Source organism: Ylistrum balloti, unplaced genomic scaffold, assembly GCF_031769215.1.
Source record: "Ylistrum balloti isolate Yb309-2 unplaced genomic scaffold, AGI_CSIRO_Ybal_v1 Utg370502, whole genome shotgun sequence".
In the NCBI taxonomy this organism is placed as follows: domain Eukaryota; kingdom Metazoa; phylum Mollusca; class Bivalvia; order Pectinida; family Pectinidae; genus Ylistrum; species Ylistrum balloti.
Window position 1 is genome coordinate 313,129 of NW_026782325.1, and position 24,272 is coordinate 337,400.

General features: G+C 35.5%; 1 protein-coding gene across 1 annotated transcript; it reads right to left on the bottom strand.

Moving 5' to 3' along the window:
• Positions 1–18,957: 18,957 nt before the first annotated feature.
• On the bottom strand, positions 18,958–21,699 carry LOC132555502 (trichohyalin-like). The gene is given in 4 exon segments (XM_060219852.1): positions 18,958–19,779; positions 19,812–20,065; positions 20,761–21,365; positions 21,668–21,699. Coding segments are annotated over 4 exon segments (1,713 nt in total).
• Between the last annotated feature and the right edge of the window lie 2,573 nt (positions 21,700–24,272).

A 24,272-nucleotide genomic window follows, 5' to 3' on the forward strand; every position in this document is an offset into this window, starting at 1 on the left:
AAAAATGAAATAAAAAGATGTTAATGTGGAAATGTTTTCTGTTTACTGCCTGTATTTCACAACCTCAGTAGTTATCTGTCCGCCTTCCAACAAATTGGATTCAGCTGTTTTGCTATTCCATCAATTGTCGGTCCGTTAGTTCGTACATCATACAATGAATTATGATCATCATGTATTAAAAGCGAATTAAAAACCTGACAGATGTATATATAGGATCAATTTTCCTTTTGCTTTGTGTAAACCGCATTTTTTTTTTCAAAAATAGATATTTCAAGGTAACGAACGTGTCATTTAAAATGTCTGTACAGAAATGCAGTTTACACACCAACAGTAACGCTACAAGTCTTTCTTATCACTTGACTTTTCATTCTTAACGTTTGTTTATTTCATGTGAAATTTTATTATCAAGTTCATCGTCAATAGTTTAAAGATGAAATTAGGATACCCAGCCCTCTCCTTAAAAAACAAATTGATAACATTTTAAGGGGATTTGTTAATCTAAAAGGTTTTCTCGTGGTTACGTCTATCTTTATTTGAGTTAGCTTTGCATTCGTACAGTAACGAAAAGTTATCCCGTTGTAATAGATGATTTTTTTTTTTAAATTTCAATATCTCCGTTAAAATTCGAACCTAAAACCTCTGGTTTACTCCGATCGAGATAAAGAGAACTGCTCTATAGCTCAATCGGTATAACCTATCCATCATCATTAACATGGATTACCAGACCATTCTTCTTGGTGACCAAGACCAAGTCATGCTATTGTAAGAATGGACAGTTTTTATGGAAAAAAATTATCGAAGTCTTATACATTTTGGTAGACACCTTCATATAGGTACAAATTACATTAAAGTAAGGTATTTTTGGCTCACAGGGACTTGGCAAGAATTCCCAACTCATGGTTTAAATATATATATAAGTGAAAATTGAACATATGTTTTAAAATGTTTTTATATTGCAATGGTCGTTAATGTTAGTAATATATACATATACATTATACTTGACCTTTAAGTGAAATGTTTTGTCTTTGAAAAAGTGTTTGCTAACGGGTTTGTCTTCAATTCTTAAAAAAAATACGACAAAAAGATTGCTTACCCGAGGTTCCATGTGGTAATATTTGATAATGGATAAAAAGGTTAAATAAAGAAATTTTGATATTAGAACAACTGAGAGAATGCTGATGTTTGTTGTTTTATACTGAATGTTGCAATTTGTATTGTGTATTTAGAAAAGTGTCTTCGGATTTTGAAAATTTACAAAAGATAGCGATAAAAAAATAAATACAGCAATTTGCATTTTTTCGGGTGGCGAAAACGGTGACGCAGAGTCCAAACGTGAAATTGTTATTAATTCAAACAAAGTTTTAGATATTCAAAATATCGACATAAATATTTAAAGAAAATTTGAAATGATATGATTGTCGTTCTTCTGTTTTTTATTATAATATTGGAATACGGGAATTTCACGTTGGAGTGCTGCGTTCAGATTTTCACCCCTTGAAAATTTCAATTTCAATTTCAATTCGCCGAAATACGTAGGGACATATAATTAAATTTGGAAATGTAATGAATTCTTCTAATCATTGTATATATAAATATATTTTAAAGAAAATTTGAAATTAATCTTAACTAGCCATTTCTATACATATTTCCTAATTCGTCAGGTCATAACTTTGTCTATACTTGGCCAATTAAACACTCAAGGAAACGATAAAACATTTCTCTGAAAGGTAATGCATGTGTTACCAAGATCTATGACCCCTAGAATATAAAAGACAAGGTGTGTTTATGAAATACCCCCGGTTACAACAAGATTAAGATAACATGGTTAACAATTTGGTACCAACGAGAAGGTCTTATCACAAGGAACACACATGCCAAATGTGAAAGCCATACCTCTTACGGCGCAATAGTTATGGCCAATGTTAATGTTTTACAAATGTAGGTTAAAGGTCACTGCCAAGGTCGCATGTTGAAAAATTGTGATACCGCCGGAAAAGTCTTGTCACAAGGAACACACATGCAAAATATGAAAGTCCGACATCTTACGGTGCAATACGTATGACTTAGGTTAAAGTTGACAACAGACAGACAACAGACAGACAGCACAAAACAATATGCCCCCGATGTTTTGAATCGAGGGCATAAAACATAATTAAAGAAATATATGTTGGATTTCCTCCTCCCTGGAGTAACAAACCTTGTCACTATTTCACATTGACCGTGGGTAGGTAGAAGAAGGGAAATATACGTGTTCCACGAGTTGTCTTTCTTCTCGTACTGAGCGCTCGAGTTTGTCGATCTAAACCACATGTCAGGTTTATCACAGGTTTTGAGTTACATGACGCAAGAAAATATGTGCAAAGAAATTGTAAACACCAGAAGTTGAAATTGTGAAAATTTGCAAAGGTTCCGTACAATTAATGCCGGTGTTATTTCTGGTCCATTGTTTGTAAAACTGTTGTGACACAACGACTAGTCAGTTGTTTCTCCAACCTGGCTACAGTTTTTTTTACTGATGGTCATTATATAACTGACATCGGCATATCTAGTACCTTCTCCAGGGCTAGAACACAACATATATTCTGGCTCATTCAGAACTCTTTATTATCCCGAGAGATCTCGATCTTTATACTGTGTCGCGTTAATTATATTATTACCGATTTTATGCATCAATAACTTTTCATTATTGTTTATTTCATGTCATTGCATTTCTTTAAACAATAATTTATAATAAGTCTGTGACAGCCACTATGTTTTGTAATTAGCAGAAATGAACATTTTCAGATAAAATAAATGAATAAATAAATAAAGAACGAAAGAAAGAAAATAAATAAAGAAAGAAACATCGCTTTGCAATATGGACGGATTAGGAGTCTCAAGAAAAACATTATACCATTCGAAATTGAATTACAACCAATATAGCTACACAAATATAAAGACAATGGGATCCGGATACAAGTCAGAATAGTTGTACATTGTACAGGTCCATCTCCAGGACATCTTAGTAGAGGATCTCACTGCGATGGACGTGACAAACACGCAGAACACCTTTAAAGTATCACGAATAATGATAAAATACTTGTAATGTTTGTTTAAGAGTATCTCTGGTAATTAAAAGTGAAGGCATCTTAATTAATCTCCCATCGGAAAGCATTGTCCGTCCATACTTTCGTCCGTGCATCCGTCTTAACGTCTTTGACCTACATCAAAGAAACAGTTAGTTTGAGTTTTATCGTCTACACCACTTGTCCCTCGTTCATACTGCTTGTCTTGTATCAAAATGAGGTCATTATGGCCTAAATTTTGACTTTGACCTAGTCAAAGAAAATGTTCGTCCGGACTTTAGTTCCTACTTTCTCTCACCTGGAACTTCTTACCTGGGACATCAGGTTCCGTTGCTGTGGATTCTTGGCATGCAATTTCATACTTGATGGGGGGACTGTTTGGACACAGATTTTTATACAAATTGTTCAAACAGTCGACATACATATGTGTTTAAAAGCCATGACAGGTGCTAGCCGAAATGATAACATCAAAATGTCTAGAAAAGTGACATATGATTAATTTCCAGACGAAATGATTGTTATTGTACAGATCTCGCGAAAAAGGAAAAATATTGTTCTATCATCGCAGACATGTTTATATAAACACATTATCTACATGTTCCTCGCTCCTTCTTATTTGTCATACTGAATCTTTCAAATTGTGTAAATCGATCATTGCCTGAATTTGTACCAAGTTTGCTTTCTGGTTAGGAGAAGTAGTTTTAGCATGTGATATAGACACTAAACCATATTGTCAATCACTGGTTGATACCATCAGTGATTTTTGTAGGATTTTTCAAGTGAATCTAGGACATGAATTTCAAACTTTTGATGAGTCCCAGTATTAAGAAGTATAGTAGGTTCCCAAAATTTGAATGAGTCCCACAGAAAAGCATGAGTAAGGACTCAAATATCTGAGTCTTAAAAATCACTGAGCATTATACCAACCACCCCTGTCTAAATCTCCGATAACAGCCCCCACCTCATTTTCACCCGCCATTTTGATATGTTTTCTTTCTATGTATAGTTATGTAATTAGCTAATACTTAATATGCCAGCCATATTTCAATTCTCACTTTGTAAGATGACCTCTTGCTTCACGCCATACACATGACAAAGCGAAATAAATTAATCTGAATCTAAAATTGCATGCGCAAAGGCATTGTTTACGCTCTCCGAACGATAATGGTATGAATTAGTGTTGGGTCGCTGCTATTTTATTTTAATTGTTTGAAGCTGTTGATAAAATGGTTATGCAAACTTTGAAATATAATAATTAACAGAAAGTACACAATCTTTAATATATATTTAAATGTTATAATGTTTTTATTTTACAGTTATGAAACGAAAATCTTACCATTTAGTCCCTTTTAACTCGCAACAAAGACTTTCGGGATATGCGGGCAGATGACAAATAAAGGCAAGTTTTACGGTCGTCATAATGACTTCATTGGAAAACATTCGATGTCCTTGTACGATATGAAGCTGGACATGTTTGCTGCTTGCTAGTGTGCATTGTGTTGGTATCGTGTTGGTGATCTAGTTATCATTTGAGCACGTGGCATTTTATGCTGTAATGCTGTAATCAGTTTTTACATGGCAGGTTTCGTCAATGAAGCAGAAGATGCTTACTCTTCCCGAATGCCTGATTTTATTCTCCATTTTTCAAGATTCGCCTGGTAAACCTTTTTGTCAGTCGCTTGCCCTAGTTTCATTGAATTTGAGTTTGAATCAATATTCTGTGTACACGTATTTTCTTTGATGTTGATTCGTCAAAGATGTTGATTTCGTGTTGTATTTATTGTCTACTATATTGACCCTTGTTTGTAAATTTGAAATGTTTACCGAGAAAGTTCACTAGGTCACTTTTATATAAGCAGTTTAAAACATGCCTATGCGCAGGTGCAAAGCAAACGCACTTCCAACTATACAAAGAATATTAAAAAATAATAAAAAAATATATAATTTACCATAATTTAATTTTTTAATGTTAACGATGGGAATTAAATGTACACTTACAATTAATAGTGACTTAAAATGGAATGTAGTGATATACATATGTACTAGTGCGTTGTAATTTTATGCACGTTGAAATTATTCTCCTGCGACCAGAATAATTACGTCGTTTTAAACAACACCCACTTTTTCCAACAACAATGAATACACTTAACAAAATATACATCTGTACAGGTTCAACAACAGCGACAACAAATGAAAAAATATTTGAAACACAAACGTTCAGGTTTTGTTCCGGTCTGTGCATGCATCTTTTTATTTAATTACGAAATGTGATCTAGCGTCATCTATGTATGCTGTTGTCCTAATGACTAAAAATCCCAAAGAACAGCTGAGGCAGTTGACGGATCTGCCCAACCTTGTTAATATCACAGACATGTTCGATAGATCAATATGCTAAAAGACGATCAAGGGGAAAAAAAAAACAGCCGGGGGTTTTGTATTGTTTATTGGTAAATCGAAAATGAACAGAAAGTTTTATCATAAAACATAAAAAAAGCCGTAGATTTAAGTACCTGAAGAGGCTGTCAAAATTCCAAGATTTAATTTTTTTGTTTAATCACGAATGATGAAACCAGTTAGCTTTTAAAGTGTCATCACACTGAAGGCAGCCTGATATCCCACCTAGTCGCAATATATGGGTAATTTGGTTACCTGTCTTTGTTACATATTGAAATCTTAAAATCTTCAAAGTTTATGTATTAGATTAGTGAGCAGAGAGAACCTTTAACTTTTCTGAAAAGAAGCATTAAAAAATGCTTGTCGGTGTTACAATATACTATCTGTGTAACAATATACTTGTTTGTGTAACAATATACTATCTGTGTAACAATATACTATCTGTGTAACAATATACTTGTCTGTGTAACAATATACTTGTCTGTGTAACAATATACTTGTGTAACAATATACTTGTCTGTGTAACAATATATTTGTCTGTGTAACAATATATTTCTTTGTGTAACAATATATTTCTCTGTGTAACAATATACTTGTCTGTGTAACAATATACTTGTCTGTGTAACAATATACTTGTGTAACAATATACTTGTCTGTGTAACAATATGCTTGTCTGTGTAACAATATATTTGTCTGTGTAACAATATACTTGTTTGTGTAACAATATACTATCTGTGTAACAATATACTATCTGTGTAACAATATACTTGTCTGTGTAACAATATACTTGTGTAACAATATACTTGTCTGTGTAACAATATACTTGTCTGTGTAACAATATATTTGTCTGTGTAACAATATATTTCTCTGTGTAACAATATACTTGTGTAACAATATACTTGTCTGTGTAACAATATGCTTGTCTGTGTAACAATATATTTATTTGTGTAACAATATATTTGTCTGTGTAACAATATATTGTCCGTGTAACAATATATTTGTCTGTGTAACAATATAATTGTGTAACAATATACTTGTCTGTGTAACAATATATTTGTCTGTGTAACAATATACTTGTGTAACAATATACTTGTCTGTGTAACAATATACTTGTCTGTCTAACAATATATTTGTCTGTGTAACAATATATTTGTGTAACAATATACTTGTCTGTGTAATAATATATTTGTCTGTGTAACAATATACTTGTGTAACAATATTTTTCTCTGTGTAACAATATACTTGTCTCTGTAACAATACACTTGTCTGTGTAACAATATACTTGTGTAACAATATACTTGTGTAACAATATATTTGTCTGTGTAACAATATATTTGTCTGTGTAACAATATACTTGTGTAACAATATACTTGTCTGTGTAACAATATATTTGTCTGTGTAACAATATATTTCTCTGTGTAACAATATACTTGTGTAACAATATACTTGTCTGTGTAACAATATGCTTGTCTGTGTAACAATATATTTGTCTGTGTAACAATATACTTGTTTGTGTAACAATATACTATCTGTGTAACAATATACTATCTGTGTAACAATATACTATCTGTGTAACAATATACTTGTCTGTGTAACAATATACTTGTCTGTGTAACAATATATTTGTCTGTGTAACAATATACTTGTCTGTGTAACAATATACTTGTCTGTCTAACAATATATTTGTCTGTGTAACAATATATTTGTGTAACAATATACTTGTCTGTGTAACAATATGCTTGTCTGTGTAACAATATATTTGTCTGTGTAACAATATACCTGTCTGTGTAACAATATACTTGTCTGTGTCTGTGTAACAATATATTTATTTGTGTAACAATATATTTGTCTGTGTAACAATATATTGTCTGTGTAACAATATATTTGTCTGTGTAACAATATATTTGTCTGTGTAACAATATACTTGTGTAACAATATACTTGTCTGTGTAACAATATATTTGTCTGTGAACAATATACTTGTGTAACAATATTTTTCTCTGTGTAACAATATACTTGTCTCTGTAACAATACACTTGTCTGTGTAACAATATACTTGTGTAACAATATACTTGTCTGTGTAACAATATACTTGTCTGTGTAACAATATATTTGTCTGTGTAACAATATACTTGTCTGTGTAACAATATACTTGTGTAACAATATACTTGTCTGTGTAACAATATATTTGTCTGTGTAACAATATACTTGTCTGTGTAACAATATACTTGTGTAACAATATACTTGTCTGTGTAACAATATGCTTGTCTGGGTAACAATATACTTGTCTGTGTAACAATATATTTGTCTGTGTAACAATATACTTGTGTAACAATATACTTGTCTGTGTAACAATATACTTGTCTGTGTAACAATATACTTGTCTGTGTAACAATATACTTGTCTGTGTAACAATATACTTGTCTGTGTAACAATATACTTGTCTGTGTAACAATATACTTGTCTGGGTAACAACATATTTGTCTGTGTAACAATATATTTGTCTGTGTAACAATATACTTGTGTAACAATATACTTGTGTAACAATATATTTCTCTGTGTAACAATATACTTGTGTAACAATATACTTGTCTGTGTAACAATATACTTGTGTAACAATATACTTGTCTGTGTAACAATATACTTGTCTGTGTAACAATATACTTGTCTGTGTAACAATATACTTGTCTGTGTTACAATTTACTAACCTGTGCCAGAATATATTTACCCGTGTTGCAATATCCGGTGATACAATACAGTTGTCTGTGTTACTATACACACAATACATGTCATTTTGTTATATAATAACCTATTGTACGAGATAAGTAGCTCTTCTGGAGTTAAATCTCTGTCAATTTGTCTTGTTTCCTTTCCAGTATGAAGGGCCCTGGACAAAAAAATCATATCACATGGAGATTATTAGGCGTCCTATTTTCGACCAATTAAAAGCTTTCTAGTCCTAATCCTGACGCCCTGGAGTAGATTTGTGGCAAATATCTTTGCAGTATCGTCCCAGTGAAGACTAGCGCGCGCACCACAGTGTCAGGCGTGGAAAACATCGGGGACTGGAGTGTTGCAATCGCGTCAATTATCGATCGCAGTCCTGGTATCGATCGCGCAAATCAAAGCTAATACTAGTCTTATTAAGGGCCGAAATTTACGTCTCATTCTCTGTTCCATTTCAATAATACAATTACGGCGTTTCATATGCATTTTGGCTAGTGTGTAAGTGATTTTGTCGAGATGTACAAATTTGATATACATTCCAATAAACCCATTAATACAGAACTAGGGACCGTGTTCGACGATGAGTTGTTGGAAATTGAACGTTTCCGAATAATAAATACTGCAATACAACGATAGTCATGGAAGCGATACAAATTTATATATATATATATATATATATATAATCTCTATTCCCATGCTTTTGATAAGAATTTTTTACGATGCAATTTTCAATAGTAATTAGTTCGTAAATTGAAAGTGGAGCACTTATATGAAAACATGCATTGGCATTTCAAATATGCATTACTTACTGGGCATGCCTTTGGCCTTGCAAAAAAGGAAAAATAGATCTGCTGGATAGATCTTTTCTTTAAAAGAGAAGAAAGCCAATTTATAAATTAATCCCGTATGTTATGGAAAGCACTCTGTTGATTTCATGGTATTTTAGTTCATCTTAAAAAGACGCATCTATTACCAAATATTCCAATCTCTCTTAAAAATGCATCTTGTTTAAAGAGAAGGTCAATGTTTTCTTGGTAAATAGCAACTCACGTCTGGAACGGAATAGTTATGGAAATACAGATAACACTATTAACTAATGTAAAGGTATTTTAATTTGTTGACAAATGAAAAAAAAATCCTTATATATTGGAAAGAGGTCAATTTTTCCCCAGTGAATGCGAAATGTTTGTTTTTGGTCTACCTATATAATTATATATATATGTAACAGTATATGACTAGTAACAACCATGTAATCTTTATCGTTATTATCTGCCACGATGGCCCAATGTTTAAGCAGTCTGACCGTTTTTATCACTCGCCCTCCACATCTTGGTCGCGGGTTTGAGGCCTAGGTGGAGCAGTCGCCAGGTACTGGCCGCAGGTGGGTGGTTTTTCTCCAGGAAATCCGGCTTTCCTCCACCACCCAAACCAGGTATGTCCTAATGTTAATACGATGTAAAACATCAATGAACCATAAAGTCTCATAGAATCGAATCATCTGTCTCCTTAATTTCTTTAAAGGAATAAATCACACAAATATTCAGAATAGCCAATTCTCATGGCTGCTGTCAATAGGTCTTTATATAAGGGAACTTCGGTGTTCCGGTCCTTAAACCGATTTCTTCCGAAATTATCTTGAGTGATTCTTAAAATTTTGTCCATCATGAAAGAGGATCTGTCAAATATCAATTAATCATAACCTATCAAGATAATTAAATATAAAGAATTAATTAAATATCTTTACAAAACAAGCGTTCTGACATGAAATCGGGCTGTTGGAAGATTTAATTTGTACAGCTGAAATAACTCTGATTCGCATTAATTTGTTGAGATTTGAAAAGTTACTAAAGATATGAAATCACTTCTAGTGTTCGCTCTGTGATCTTGAACCGTGCATGCACGTGTAAATTGAGATGCACGCCATGTCTGTAATCATACTGGATCCCAAAGTCTCAACAAAACGTAATTACTTCATGTATTGAACTCCTATAACTCTAACCTGGTCATGTTACTTTTGTGTGTGAGAGCAGAGGCCGCCAGTAAGGGTAGTTTGAGAGTTTGGAGATGGGAAGGATTTCCCGATTGTAAGCCGTTTGGAGATTGAGGTAGAAAGTTCCAGGGCTTTACCATTTGAGTGCCAATCGCTCGCCATATTGTGTAGGAATTGTTTTAAAATTGAGGGGAATAATGGTGTGGCCACATTGCTCTGTACCTTATTTAGAAATTGTTTGAATGATTTTGGAATTGTGGAAAATAAGAGCATCACTTTAGCTCGAGATGTATGGTACTGGAGATCAAGACTTACTATTGCTCAAATGCGTCACGTGTTCGGGGAGAAGACGAGAGTCGTTTTGTACTGCACATTAACTGTGTTAAAAGTGGCGGGATTACTATAGCAAACTGTACATCCGTGATCACAAATATCACTCAGACATCGCTAACATTTTGGCACTGAACAACAAAAGTTTACAAATTATAAGTTGTCGTCGTTGTTCCTTTTCGGGTCGAGGCCATTTTTAGTATATGACAAAAAAAATGTGGAACACATTCACGCGACAATTAAACGATGTCAGCAGCTTGTTGAATAAAAGCTATCACTAGTGTAAGTAAAATTAGTTGTTAATATGAAGTTATGATTTTCCAGTATGTGTTGGTATCCTTGTCGGAGCCTCTAGAGCCTCACATATAAATGTAAAGAGACCTATCAAATCCCAGTTCCGCAGCCTTGGATCTGAGTCAGGGACTATTAAGTGTGTATATTACTGTGTAATTTCTTAACATCTGAGAACTCGAGGAAACATATTACTCCGCAAAGGATCCAATATTCGCCAAAATTACGTTCATATTAGGCCTGATTACATATTACTATATTGCTTTATCAATCGAAGGAAAAAAAAAACTAATAAGAATTTAGTTGTAAAAGCATCGTTATATTATTTGCAGAATATTCAAGATCGGTCCAGCAACACAGTTCCATCGATTTTATTCACCGATTTCTGGAAAAAGAATATAAACATGTCACCATCAGAAATTCGGAATGTTTTCTTAGAACACGTATGAATTGACCATACTCTTTCATCTGCCTGATCTTCACATTTTTTTGATAGCCGAATATGAAAATGACGAAAAATTGAAAATTGAAAATAAAAAAATTTCTAATTTTACTGAAACCCTACTGAATCTGATCCTCATATATCCATCCATCCATCCATCCATCCATCCATTCATCCATCCATCCATTCATCCATTCATCCATCCATCCATCCATTCATCCATCCATCCATCCATCCATCCATCCATCCATCCATCCATCCATTCATTCATCCATCCATCCATCCATCCATCCATCCATTCATTCATCCATCCATTCATCCATCCATCCATCCATCCATTAATTCATCCATCCATCCATCCATCCGAATATGCATCTCCTCTATTCTATCATCTCCGCTTTCATTTTCCTCTGCCTGTCTCCCATTTTCTCCTTTTTCTCCACACTGTTCTATTCTCTAATCTCTCATTTTTTCTCATTTTTGTTCTTGATTTCTCTGCCAATTTCAATCAATCCTTCCAAACCTTCGTCTAAATGTAAGTGTTTCTTCTCTCCCGTCCTTATCGTACTCGTCATCATGCTGTCATTTCCGTCCGTTCATCTGCTGTGTTCTACACAATATATCTTAATTAGAATCGTTACAACAACAACTAATATTGTTATTTTCGGAATAAAATCTATTTCATATTCCTGTAGCGTTTGTGAAATAAAACATCAATTGTAATCCGTTTATGAAACTCCGATTGAATTTTTCCAACCATATTTTATATTTTAATAGTGCAAAAATATTAAATATGCCAATTATTAAAAATTAATAATTCCAAACAACTGTTACGTAAATTTCAAAATATTTGCGTAGATTTGATTTTGAAAAATTATGCTGCACAGAAAATAATTGAAAAATTTGTAGTTAAATGGTTTTCGATAAACTAGGTTTTAGGTTGACATCAGTTATGAGGGTGGATCGATGCTAATTTAACTAGGAACATTACGTTTTGTCTTGAGAAATAGATAGGTAGGATTTTTCCAACAGCCATTTATCTGCGTGCCAAAAGCCGAATAGACAATACCAGTAAGAGTCGCCGAAAGATTGATAAAGTTATCTCAGAAAAAAACTATAGGTCCATTATCTATATGGTACCGGTATTTCATTTTGCAGGGACTGTTAATATCGGTCGTTAAGATTGCATATTTTTTATGTCTTTGATGACGTCATAGTAAGCATCGTTCGTGATCTTGTTTAAGATTTAAGGAAAATAAAAAAAATTTCAAACCTCGAAACAAAAATATTTATAGTGAGTAACTTCCCAGAAAAAGTAGCTAGTCCTTTCTCTTTGTAAACACAATGCGTACAACACAATATACTGGTATGATACATTGTATTAAGGACCTGCGCATCAACCATCGTAGATCTTTACCAAAAAGTCACCAACGTCCAATTATAATAAAGTATGCATTACCTTATATGGTAAGGTAAAGCCGTACATGGAGACTCATGGAAAAGTACAGGGAGAACAAGGTATACAACAACGGAACCACCAGGCAAACTATCGAGCATCAAGCACGTCCATCTTCATATCCCACAAAAAAAACCCTTTTATTTCTCAATGAGATCTCCATGACGACCGTAAATCTTCCACGTGATCTTCATCAGCCTGCATCTGTTGAAACCCTGTGTTACGAGTTTGTCCAGAAGTTGACGATTTCTTATACGAAAATCGTTACAATGGGAATAGGCCGTTAATAATCGAATCAACCACGACAAGCAAACACCATAAGTTCGGGATGTAGTGATGTTGCTATCCAGAAATGGAAAATCACAATAAGGATATTGAAATAATCACTCTTATCTCACAGTAAAGTGGAAAGCTGTCCGTGTTGGTTCCGTTGTAGGAAAGATCGAGATAAGCGGCTGATGTAGAAGAGGCTGTCGTGTCATCGATTTCCAATTTTGGTTGAAATATACGATGGCCATGGTCAATTACTAGAAACCTACACAGTAAGTTCAGGTTGCCATCTTGCAGTCATAGATTTCTTTTGAAATTTTCCTAATACGCAGCAAGTGTTTTGATTAATGATTTGTTGCAGAATGTACATTTAACATGTAATATCCTTGATTTATTTTTCTCTGTAAATTGTCCTTCCTAAAAAAACAGAAATACTTTAAAATGCGTCGATTCTATTGGTGCATGATTTGCTGTAGCACGTTCATTGCACGTGTCAAATGTAAATTTCTATTATACCGTGGTGAGAAATTTCATGCAAATTTAATAAACCAGCATCAATGTATACATAGGAAAGTCTAATGCCATTTTAACTATCCTGGTAACAGACTCAATGTGTATTGATAGATGTATCTGCATTCTCACTACAAAAATTAATATTTGACCGTGGGCACTAGTTAATTGACTTTGATAGGCGATCAGGAGTTAGCCTGCCTGCATTGTACAAAACAATAATAGGCATTGCCTTCGGAAGATCAAAGTACGGCTTATAATGAAGTATAATGAGACTTTAAGAATCATCTCTCGATGGTTTTGCGGTGATGCTATGCATATTTAATGAAGCCGCTATGTAGCTTCGTCCGTGACGGGGTGTGAAGTCACGCGCATCTACACCTGCAGTGTATGGTATCGATCCCAGCATTCTCAGATTCCATTTCTTTCATTTATGATAATTTTATTGCTCCCTTAAAACATGTAAGCTATTCATTACATCCGACTACGTCATCGACACGTGACTCACACGAGATTCCGTCATTTTCAGGACTGATTCAATTACCCAATGTTCTCCAATGGGAATATGATTGGCTGATCGAGAGAACACGGCTCTTTACATTCCAGTCAATCAGTAGCACAGTATAATCGATTATTTTACGGTCAATTTACACATTTTGATTATATTTGACATTGAAACGGCTTCTAACATTTCCACCTCCAAGAACATGCATGGAGTCACATTATCGAGGTTTCAATACGTTGCTCCATAAAATTTTGTATGTCAACAGCTATTGATGTATTACTGCATCAGATGTTCTGCAGATTTGGGAAAATATGGTTTCTGTAAACAGTTATAATAGTCAAGTGCTTGTAGAAAATTATGATGCATGTATTTAACAGCGGTGTCACTGGAATACAAGAATTAAAAATTATGATATTAATAACGAAGCGAAAACGAAAAAAAACAGGACCTGGACCTTGGAAGACACTAAAAAATGATGAAATACAACAGAGGAAACTAAAGGATTATCAAAGCAATCGAAAAGGCAGCCATTGGAATGGATGCGACACCAAAACAAAATGAAATACAACATAACTTAAGGAACATCATATCAATCGTTAAGGCAGCCATCGTAACAGAGGAGACACTAAAACAAAGCGAAAGACAACATTAAAACTTAAGGAACATCAAAACAAACTAAAAGGCAGCCATTGGAACGGATGAGACACCAAAACAAAATGAAAGAAAACACAAAAAAACTTAAGGAACATTAGAACACACGAGATAAAAAAAGCAAAAACAAACACGGAAGCGAAGACATAAAAAATAGAGAAAAAAACACATAAACTAAGAAATAGATACAGAAGAAAGATATGAATATAGACGAAAATTCAGACTTGACTCGTGATTTGTCAAAGCGACATGTCATTATATCGCCCTGACGCAATACATCATATAAACTAGGTCATAAAAGATTAACGGCATAATGAAGTATTTCATCATTGCCGACAATGACACCAGTCAGAACTCTAACTCTGTGCATGTTGGCTTAAAAGAAGTATCTATGTATATCTATGGGCCTTGATTCAGGCTTAATAAACATACCCGGAATTCTGACTTAGTACAAGACTGGTAGCTGGGACGAAACACACATGAACTTATACCGATCCAAGGAAAAACTAACAAAACAACAGCTTGGTAGAAAGGCTGTGTCCATACATATCAAGGGAACATAGACACAGGAGGACTCTAACTAAAACTTTTGTGACCGTTCCCACAAATATCACCCTGTGATTACACTTGATCTCACGGCCCGGTAACATGTACGGATAACGACCGAGTCTTCAGGTACTGCTATCCCCAACCCGCAACAACTGCATTTCTAAACAGTGGGAGACACTATAAAAATGACGCAAAAGTAATTCAAGGGAATTCTAAACCAATCTTTAAGGACAAGTAAAATCTATCACAGCAGCTACCCTGCTTCAGCACCTGCCATTGTGAACACTATATCCTTATCTAGCAGGAAAATCCCGGTCAGAAAATCATGGTAGAATAAACCTACCTGTACTTTCTGTGAAAACAAGATTATGGAAAAGATGTCTTCATAAAATATAGCATATCTTCCGGCCAACACGAAAGATAGCACTGTTTCTGCTGAGAAGAGTCAAGTGAACTCATTCACTTATGTGTCATATCCGAAAATTCAGCGGTTTTCTATCTATTACACCATCGCCGATGATAGATAAAAAAAGAAAGAAAATATAGACATGTCATCAGAATCTTAATTCAAACTAGAAACCGATGAAATAAACCCAAAATATGAAAAAAAAGAAAAGATTTCCACAGAAAGCCCTGGTAAAGTGCTAGGAGAATTATACAAAGTGTTCCCGAAGAATGAGCGTCTTCTGCTTCAGCAATGTCACCCGCCATTTAAAGTTTGGTTGATTTACGAATAAAGAGGACGTGCATACATTCACAACGTTAGTGTCATTGCAGCCGGGCCTAGACAGATTTTAAAAGTTCCACACGATCATTACAACCATGTAGCGCAGCGGTGCCAACTAGTCTATTAAATGTTCCTCATCGCTCATACCGCATAGTGTACAAAGTATAAAGTTATTAGAAAGTTTTTTTCCCATAAATACGTACACTCCTTGACTGAACAGAATGATCAGGGAGGTTGGAATGTTGATACGAACATTGACGATGACCATTCATACGTTGTCTTAACTAGCTTTTTTACGCAGCATCCATCAAAATACACAGAGTCAATACCATAAACATCGTAGGAAGATCTGACATTTAGATATTCCAAGCTTTTACTAAAATTTTCTTTTCAGTAAGAGCACCAATAGTTTATGTCTGTAATAGGTATATCACTGGTTTGGTATTTGTTTTGTTCCACCTTCGGAAATATGGCTGATAAAACAAATCCTTTCGACTAATTCTTCATGATTTCAGTTGTGCCAAATTGTCCAAATCTTCATTATTCAAATTACCGTTATAGCTTTTGACAAAATTGGTGACGCCGCTGGAAAAGCTAACGTAATCACTCGGTGTATTGTACATATCCGTCTCGGATTCTCGCCTGTCCATCTGTTTGTGTTGCTGATGTTCGGATAAACTACGGATTATATGATAAAGTTTATTGAATTGAAACAAGAATTTTTCTATAAACCCAGCATGCAACATATGTTACTTTGAAATAAAAGTACTCCCTCTTGAATCGCAAATGTGTTATATATTACAAGCATCGATACCACATTTCATCAGCCAGTGCGTGCTAATGTAGAAAAAAGGAAGTACATCGGCTTGAACGCGCCGACTTCATCGAGCTTGTATGTATTTGTCAACAACAAATATATGTTTCCTTCTATGATCACACGTGGATATAATCCTCGTGTAGAGTTTAACAATCGTGCAGCATGAAATACTGATAAATCATTAATTTTCGTGGAAAGGTTTTTGTTCATATTTTAGTCCAAGTACCAGTAGATTTCGGTAAGATTTATCCACGAAAAAGTGCCAATGAAAAGATATGGATTTTTTTTTCAAAACCACGAAATATGATTCTAACGGAAATATATGATTACATGGTAATTAAACGCTACTTATCTCTCAATCAGAACTGAGAGAAAAATGAGTTTTACGTTGACTTGAAACACTTACGCTGATATCATTAATTATCGTGGTGCATTCATTTCCGTTGACTTCGTGAGCACTCTTAATCTATGGATGCATATGTCCACGAACTGTTGAAAGATAAAATCAAGTGTCCGCGAAAAAAAAAGAAAAATTGTAAATTAAATCCCACGGAAATATATGACTTAACAGTAATTACGATAAACATGATTACAGTCACCAATAATCAGCTCTCAAACACTGTACAATGTTTATGCTATCAATATATAAATAAGGAGTTTTGGTGTTTTTACATTTAACATATTACATATAATACGAGTTATGTTAGAAATAGAATAATGCATTCGCCTATATGATGTTGATATAATATTGAATCTATTGTAGTAGACGGAGAATTGATATGCTGCTCGGCTGAAGTTCGTGGCAATTAAAATTGAAATAGTTTAAATAGTTTTATGTTCAATTAGAAGTGTTGCCAATTCCACAGTGTTATATTTCAGATACGAAGCACTTATATATAGCAACTTGTTCCATTTGCCACCTTTGCAGAATGACTGCCTTGTTTGAAATACAATAAACGAGAGGTTAACTGTGTGTTTCTTCGTTCATCGGATGTCATCTGTCAGGAATGTATTTTCTGTCCAATTAAATTTTCAAAGGATGTTGTCTCTGACACCTTTTGTTTGGAGCATAAAATCAAACCTCCATATGAAGCTAAATCAAATAACGGCGTATTATCCTCCTTTATTATCTCATCGTTGCAGAAATTGGCACATGGCTCATTAGCAACGGAGCCGGAATTCCATCGAAACACTTGCAGTGTAAGGACACATCTGTTACTCATAGGCTTTCGTCTGTAAATCACTCAAACGACTTCTTCGATCGAATTTGTTTCATTCCCCATAAAGACTACGGCCAAATGAACTTTTCTGACGATTTACACCGTAATCCAATTTGTTTTGTTTCAGATTTTTAGAAGAAATTTTGGAGAGACATTGAGTACTAATTACCAGCATGGCTTCCATAAGAGAGTGAAGCACTTCCGTGATCTTCTCTTTTCCATTTTCTCAATTGTTGTTTCAAAGAAAAAAGCAAATCAGGATATTTTTCCTCTCTAAACCTGTTTGCGTTAAACAGTAACGGATCGTGAATAAAATGATTAATTGAACAATATCGCATCTAAATTATCAATTTTTAAGTCCTTGCTTCAAAAATGACAGATCTCTATTCCCTTACATCTGGACAGAGCTATTGAATCCTGCAATAGTTGTACATTGCTATTCTCACAGTCTAGTGCGAGTTTATGAAATGTGGGACTCATCAGCATTATATGATTATAAGATTGACACCTTATCATACAGAGTTTTTGAACAAAGGATTTATCCCAAATACGCCGCAATTTTGGTAATATGTTTTCATATCAGTCAAGTTAAGTACATAGGTAATAGGTTTTGAAGTGTTTTATGAGTACATAGTTTAGAGAGGGAAAATGAATTCAAGGTAAGAGTCTTTTACAATCTTCTGGAGTAAATGTATAATCAACAAGTGACGCCATATCATATAGATTTTGAGGAACCTAAACAATCCTAGGATCTGTCTTGAATATCGTGGTTTTTTTTAAAAAAAAAAAGGACGGGTGTCGTCGATGGAGCAGAAGATTCCTACTTATCCAACACACCTAGAGTTAACCCCTTATACATTAAAAAGGCCTCTGTGTCAATTTTTCGTTTCTATATGTTTGCCCTTGTTAGGACTTGTCAGCATGTCGGTATTGTCTATTGTTCTTGTTAATGGCCACTGGGTGTTATACAGTTCAACTGAAATGGTTAAAAGATGGTTATAGTTGATATATTTCTCAGGTTACTTCTTCCGCTCTTCTAACAATATCATCCCTGAATTGTTCTTGTCTTCTAACAGTCTCCTCCCTGTGTTGTTCTTGTCTTCTAACAGTCTCCTCCCTGTGTTTTTTTTGTCTTCTAACAGTCTCCTCCCTGTGTTGTTCTTGTCTTCTAACAGTCTCCTCCCTGTGTTGTTCTTGTCTTCTAACAGTCTCCTCCCTGTGTTGTTTCTGTCTTCTAACAGTCTCCTCCCTGTGTTTTTTCTGTCTTCTAACAGTCTCCTTCCTGTGTTGTTTCTGTCTTCTAACAGTCTCCTCCCTGTGTTGTTTCTGTCTTCTAACAGTCTCCTCCCTGTGTTGTTTCTGTCTTCTAACAGTCTCCTCCCTGTGTTGTTCTTGTCTTCTAACAGTCTCCTCCCTGTGTTGTTTCTGTCTTCTAACAGTCTCCTCCCTGTGTTGTTTCTGTCTTCTAACAGTCTCCTCCCTGTGTTGTTTCTGTCTTCTAACAGTCTCCTCCCTGTGTTGTTTCTGTCTTCTAACAGTCTCCTCCCTGTGTTGTTTCTGTCTTCTAACAGTCTCCTCCCTGTGTTGTTCTTGTCTTCTAACAGTCTACTCCCTGTGTTTTTTCTGTCTTCTAACAGTCTCATCCCTGGTTTGTTTCTGTCTTCTAACAGTCTCCTCCCTGTGTTGTTCTTGTCTTCTAACAGTCTCCTCCCTGTGTTGTTCTTGTCTTCTAACAGTCTCCTCCCTGTGTTGTTCTTGTCTTCTAACAGTCTCCTCCCTGTGTTGTTTCTGTCTTCTAACAGTCTCCTCCCTGTGTTGTTTCTGTCTTCTAACAGTCTCCTCCCTGTGTTGTTTTTTTGTCTTCTAACAGTCTCCTCCCTGTGTTGTTTCTGTCTTCTAACAGTCTCCTCCCTGTGTTGTTCTTGTCTTCTAACAGTCTCCTCCCTGTGTTGTTTCTGTCTTCTAACAGTCTCCTCCCTGTGTTGTTCTTGTCTTCTAACAGTCTCCTCCCTGTGTTGTTTCTGTCTTCTAACAGTCTCCTCCCTGTGTTGTCTTCTAACAGTCTCCTCCCTGTGTTGTTTCTGTCTTCTAACAGTCTCCTCCCTGTGTTGTTTCTGTCTCCCTGTGTTGTCTAACAGTGTCTTCTAACAGTCTCCTCCCCTGTGTTGTTGTTCTTGTCTTCTAACAGTCTCCTCCCTGTGTTGTTTCTGTCTTCTAACAGTCTCCTCCCTGTGTTTTTTCTGTCTTCTAACAGTCTCCTCCCTCCCTGTGTTGTTTCTGTCTTCTAACAGTCTCCTCCCTGTGTTGTTTTTGTCTTCTAACAGTCTCCTCCCTGTGTTGTTCTTGTCTTCTAACAGTCTCCTCCCTGTGTTGTTTCTGTCTTCTAACAGTCTCCTCCCTGTGTTGTTTCTGTCTTCTAACAGTCTCCTCCCTGTGTTGTTCTTGTCTTCTAACAGTCTCCTCCCTGTGTTGTTCTTGTCTTCTAACAGTCTCCTCCCTGTGTTGTTTCTGTCTTCTAACAGTCTCCTCCCTGTGTTGTTCTTGTCTTCTAACAGTCTCCTCCCTGTGTTGTTTCTGTCTTCTAACAGTCTCCTCCCTGTGTTGTTCTTGTCTTCTAACAGTCTCCTCCCTGTGTTTTTTCTGTCTTCTAACAGTCTCCTCCCTGTGTTGTTTCTGTCTTCTAACAGTCTCCTCCCTGTGTTGTTTCTGTCTTCTAACAGTCTCCTCCCTGTGTTGTTTCTGTCTTCTAACAGTCTCCTCCCTGTGTTGTTTCTGTCTTCTAACAGTCTCCTCCCTGTGTTGTTCTTGTCTTCTAACAGTCTCCTCCCTGTGTTTTTTTCTGTCTTCTAACAGTCTCCTCCCTGTGTTGTTTCTGTCTTCTAACAGTCTCCTCCCTGTGTTGTTCTTGTCTTCTAACAGTCTCCTCCCTGTGTTGTTCTTGTCTTCTAACAGTCTCCTCCCTGTGTTGTTTCTGTCTTCTAACAGTCTCCTCCCTGTGTTGTTCTTGTCTTCTAACAGTCTCCTCCCTGTGTTGTTCTTGTCTTCTAACAGTCTCCTTCCTGTGTTGTTTCTGTCTTCTAACAGTCTCCTCCCTGTGTTGTTCTTGTCTTCTAACAGTCTCCTCCCTGTGTTGTTTCTGTCTTCTAACAGTCTCCTCCCTGTGTTGTTCTTGTCTTCTAACAGTCTCCTCCCTGTGTTGTTCTTGTCTTCTAACAGTCTCCTCCCTGTGTTGTTTCTGTCTTCTAACAGTCTCCTCCCTGTGTTGTTCTTGTCTTCTAACAGTCTCCTCCCTGTGTTGTTCTTGTCTTCTAACAGTCTCCTCCCTGTGTTGTTCTTGTCTTCTAACAGTCTCCTCCCTGTGTTGTTTCTGTCTTCGAACAGTCTCCTCCTTGTGTTGTTCTTGTCTTCTAACAGTCTCCTCCCTGTGTTGTTCTTGTCTTCTATTTTATGATTTCCCCCTTTTTTCCATTTTATTTTGTCATTTATTTTGTCAAAGCATTTCCCAGAACACGATATATATTTTTTGTATTTCTTTATCACTATTGGTTACAGTTAAGAGATGATAAGTATTCATATGCTACTGTATTTAGAATGCCATTCTGTCCCAGTAATGCTTTTCTTTGACAGTAAGTACTTCGTTGGTTGTTACTAAAGCAAAAAGTAGCCGATACGTTTTTAACATGAAGAAGTGAACTGGAGATGAATATTTCCGAGTCTTTCAAACTCTTTCTTAACAAATTGGCCTTGAGCAGACATCTTTGAATGTGGGAATTCAATAGCGTATATCTGGCAGGTAAACATGTACAATGTTCTCGTGTGTTATTCAGATCAGTTGTTGTATGGTCATTAACATAAAATTGGTATCAATATGTAAGTATTTGATTTTAATTCTATGAATACTAATTAATTATATCATTTTATACATATCACAAAGTAAAAAAGAACTTCTTCCAACCCTTCTCATCATACAGTCTGCTTAATCATTATCATCATTCACATTATAGGCTTGTTTACAGTTTATAGCCATTTATAAATAAAAATCCACCCTTGTTACACAAAACCCGTATCCCTCAACACATCACCCACACACAACTTGAACATGAAATTTGATTTTTCTGTTCCCATTCATAATGCTCACCAGACCCATATATACAACCCCTTGCCACTTCACCACTTCAAATTATGTCTAAAGCAGGTTGCTAAAGAAATTTAATTGTAGTTACCAAAGAAACTCAAATGAATTTACAATGAACAGTATCATAAGCCATTTATAAAGCGTGTTTGCGCCTGGTCTTTACAAGTGGATATTTTCCGACCCAAACGAATGTGTTTTGGGCCATGGAGACACATGAATAACAACGTTTTATTCATTAAACGGACCGAGGAACAAAAATTTACTTTGATAAATACGAAATTCTTCCAAGTCGCCTGCACAAATCGAAACTAGTGGCTAAACTGGACTCAATATCGATAATGTTAAACAATGCTTCAACAAGGCAAGTAAACCAGCCTTGCAGAGCGACAACATTAAATTCGAATATTTCCAGTCTTAATGACAGCGGAAAATGAACGGCATTAAAAGACAAACTTGTTCATATTTATCACAATTGATCACATGACCACAAAATACATTAATTTTTCCCTCCTCCTCGTTCTAATCCTCCTCTTTTTACATTTAATTGCATGCTATTGATCTTTGAATGTTTTTGTCAGTGTCGAGGCTGACAAGATGACATGCTTTCTGTTGGGTTCAGTTTACGACTTCGCCACTAATGGGCTCTCTGTTTATAGTGAGCTAGAAGGTTTAAATTCACAGTAACCGACGGTTTCCTATGCATTTCAATGTTTTCCAATTAAATAGTTTCAATTGCTAATACTTGAAACGGCGTTGTACTTTGACGTGAAAATAAATAAAGGTCCCATTATCATTTAAGAAATACTACCAGTACCTTAAAGTCCGCCTCGTTCCCTTCATATCCTTATTCACTTAGGGCTTCGTTCTGGACTCTGAAAAAGAAGAAGTGAAAGAAAGATCTTATAAGCGGTCAAGTGTTAATATTCCCATAGATATGAATAGATCTATAGAAATACCTGTAAATAAATGTATGTTCTGGGAGACATTTTCCATAGCCTCGTTATGAAAGATATATAACTGTATGTTCTGGGAGACACCTTCCACAGCCTCGTTATGAGAGATATATAACTGTATGTTCTGGGAGACACCTTCCACAGCCTCGTTATGAGAGATATATAACTGTATGTTCTGGGAGACACCTTCTACAGCCTCGTTATGAGAGATATATAACTGTAGTTTCTGGGAGACACCTTCCACAGCCTCGTTATGAGATATATATAACTGTAGTTTCTGGGAGACACCTTCCACAGCCTCGTTATGAGATATATATAACTGTAGTTTCTGGGAGACACCTTCCTCAGTCTCGTTATGAGATATATATAACTGTAGTTTCTGGAAGACACCTTCCACAGCCTCGTTATGAGATATATATAACTGTATGTTCTGGCAGACACCTTCCACAGCCTCGTTATGATAGATATATAACTGTAGTTTCTGGGAGACACCTTCCACAGCCTCGTTATGAAAGATATATAACTGTATGTTCTGGGAGACACCTTCCACAGCCTCGTTATGAAAGATTTATAACTGTATGTTCTGGGAGACACCTTCCTTAGTCTCGGTAAGAAAGATATATAACTGTATGTTCTGGGAGACACCTTCCACAGCCTCGTTATGAAAGATTTATAACTGTATGTTCTGGGAGACACCTTCCTTAGTCTCGGTAAGAAAGATATATAACTGTATGTTCTGGGAGACACCTTCCACAGCCTCGTTATGATAGATATATAACTGTAGTTTCTGGGAGACACCTTCCACAGCCTCGTTATGAAAAATATATAACTGTATGTTCTGGTAGACACCTTCCACAGCCTCGTTGTGATAGATATACAACAGTATCTTTTGTATGTAGGCCTATGGTATAATCGTGTGGTGTCGTGCGAGTTGAATACTTTTAAATGTCCAATAAATAATAATATATAATAGATATATAACTGTAGTTTCTGGGAGACACCTTCCACAGCCTCGTTATGAAAGATATATAACTGTATGTTTTGTATGTATGGTATAATCGTGTGGTGTCGTGCGAGTTGAATACTTTTAAATGTCCAATAAAAACCAACAATATCGCTCCATGATCCTGATTTAATCTCAAATTCGATCACATTTAAATGACCAATCAAGGCGACCAATAAACTTTCCCACAGTGTTATCAAACTGCATTTCTTGAAACTCTGTGTTGTCAGTTTACATT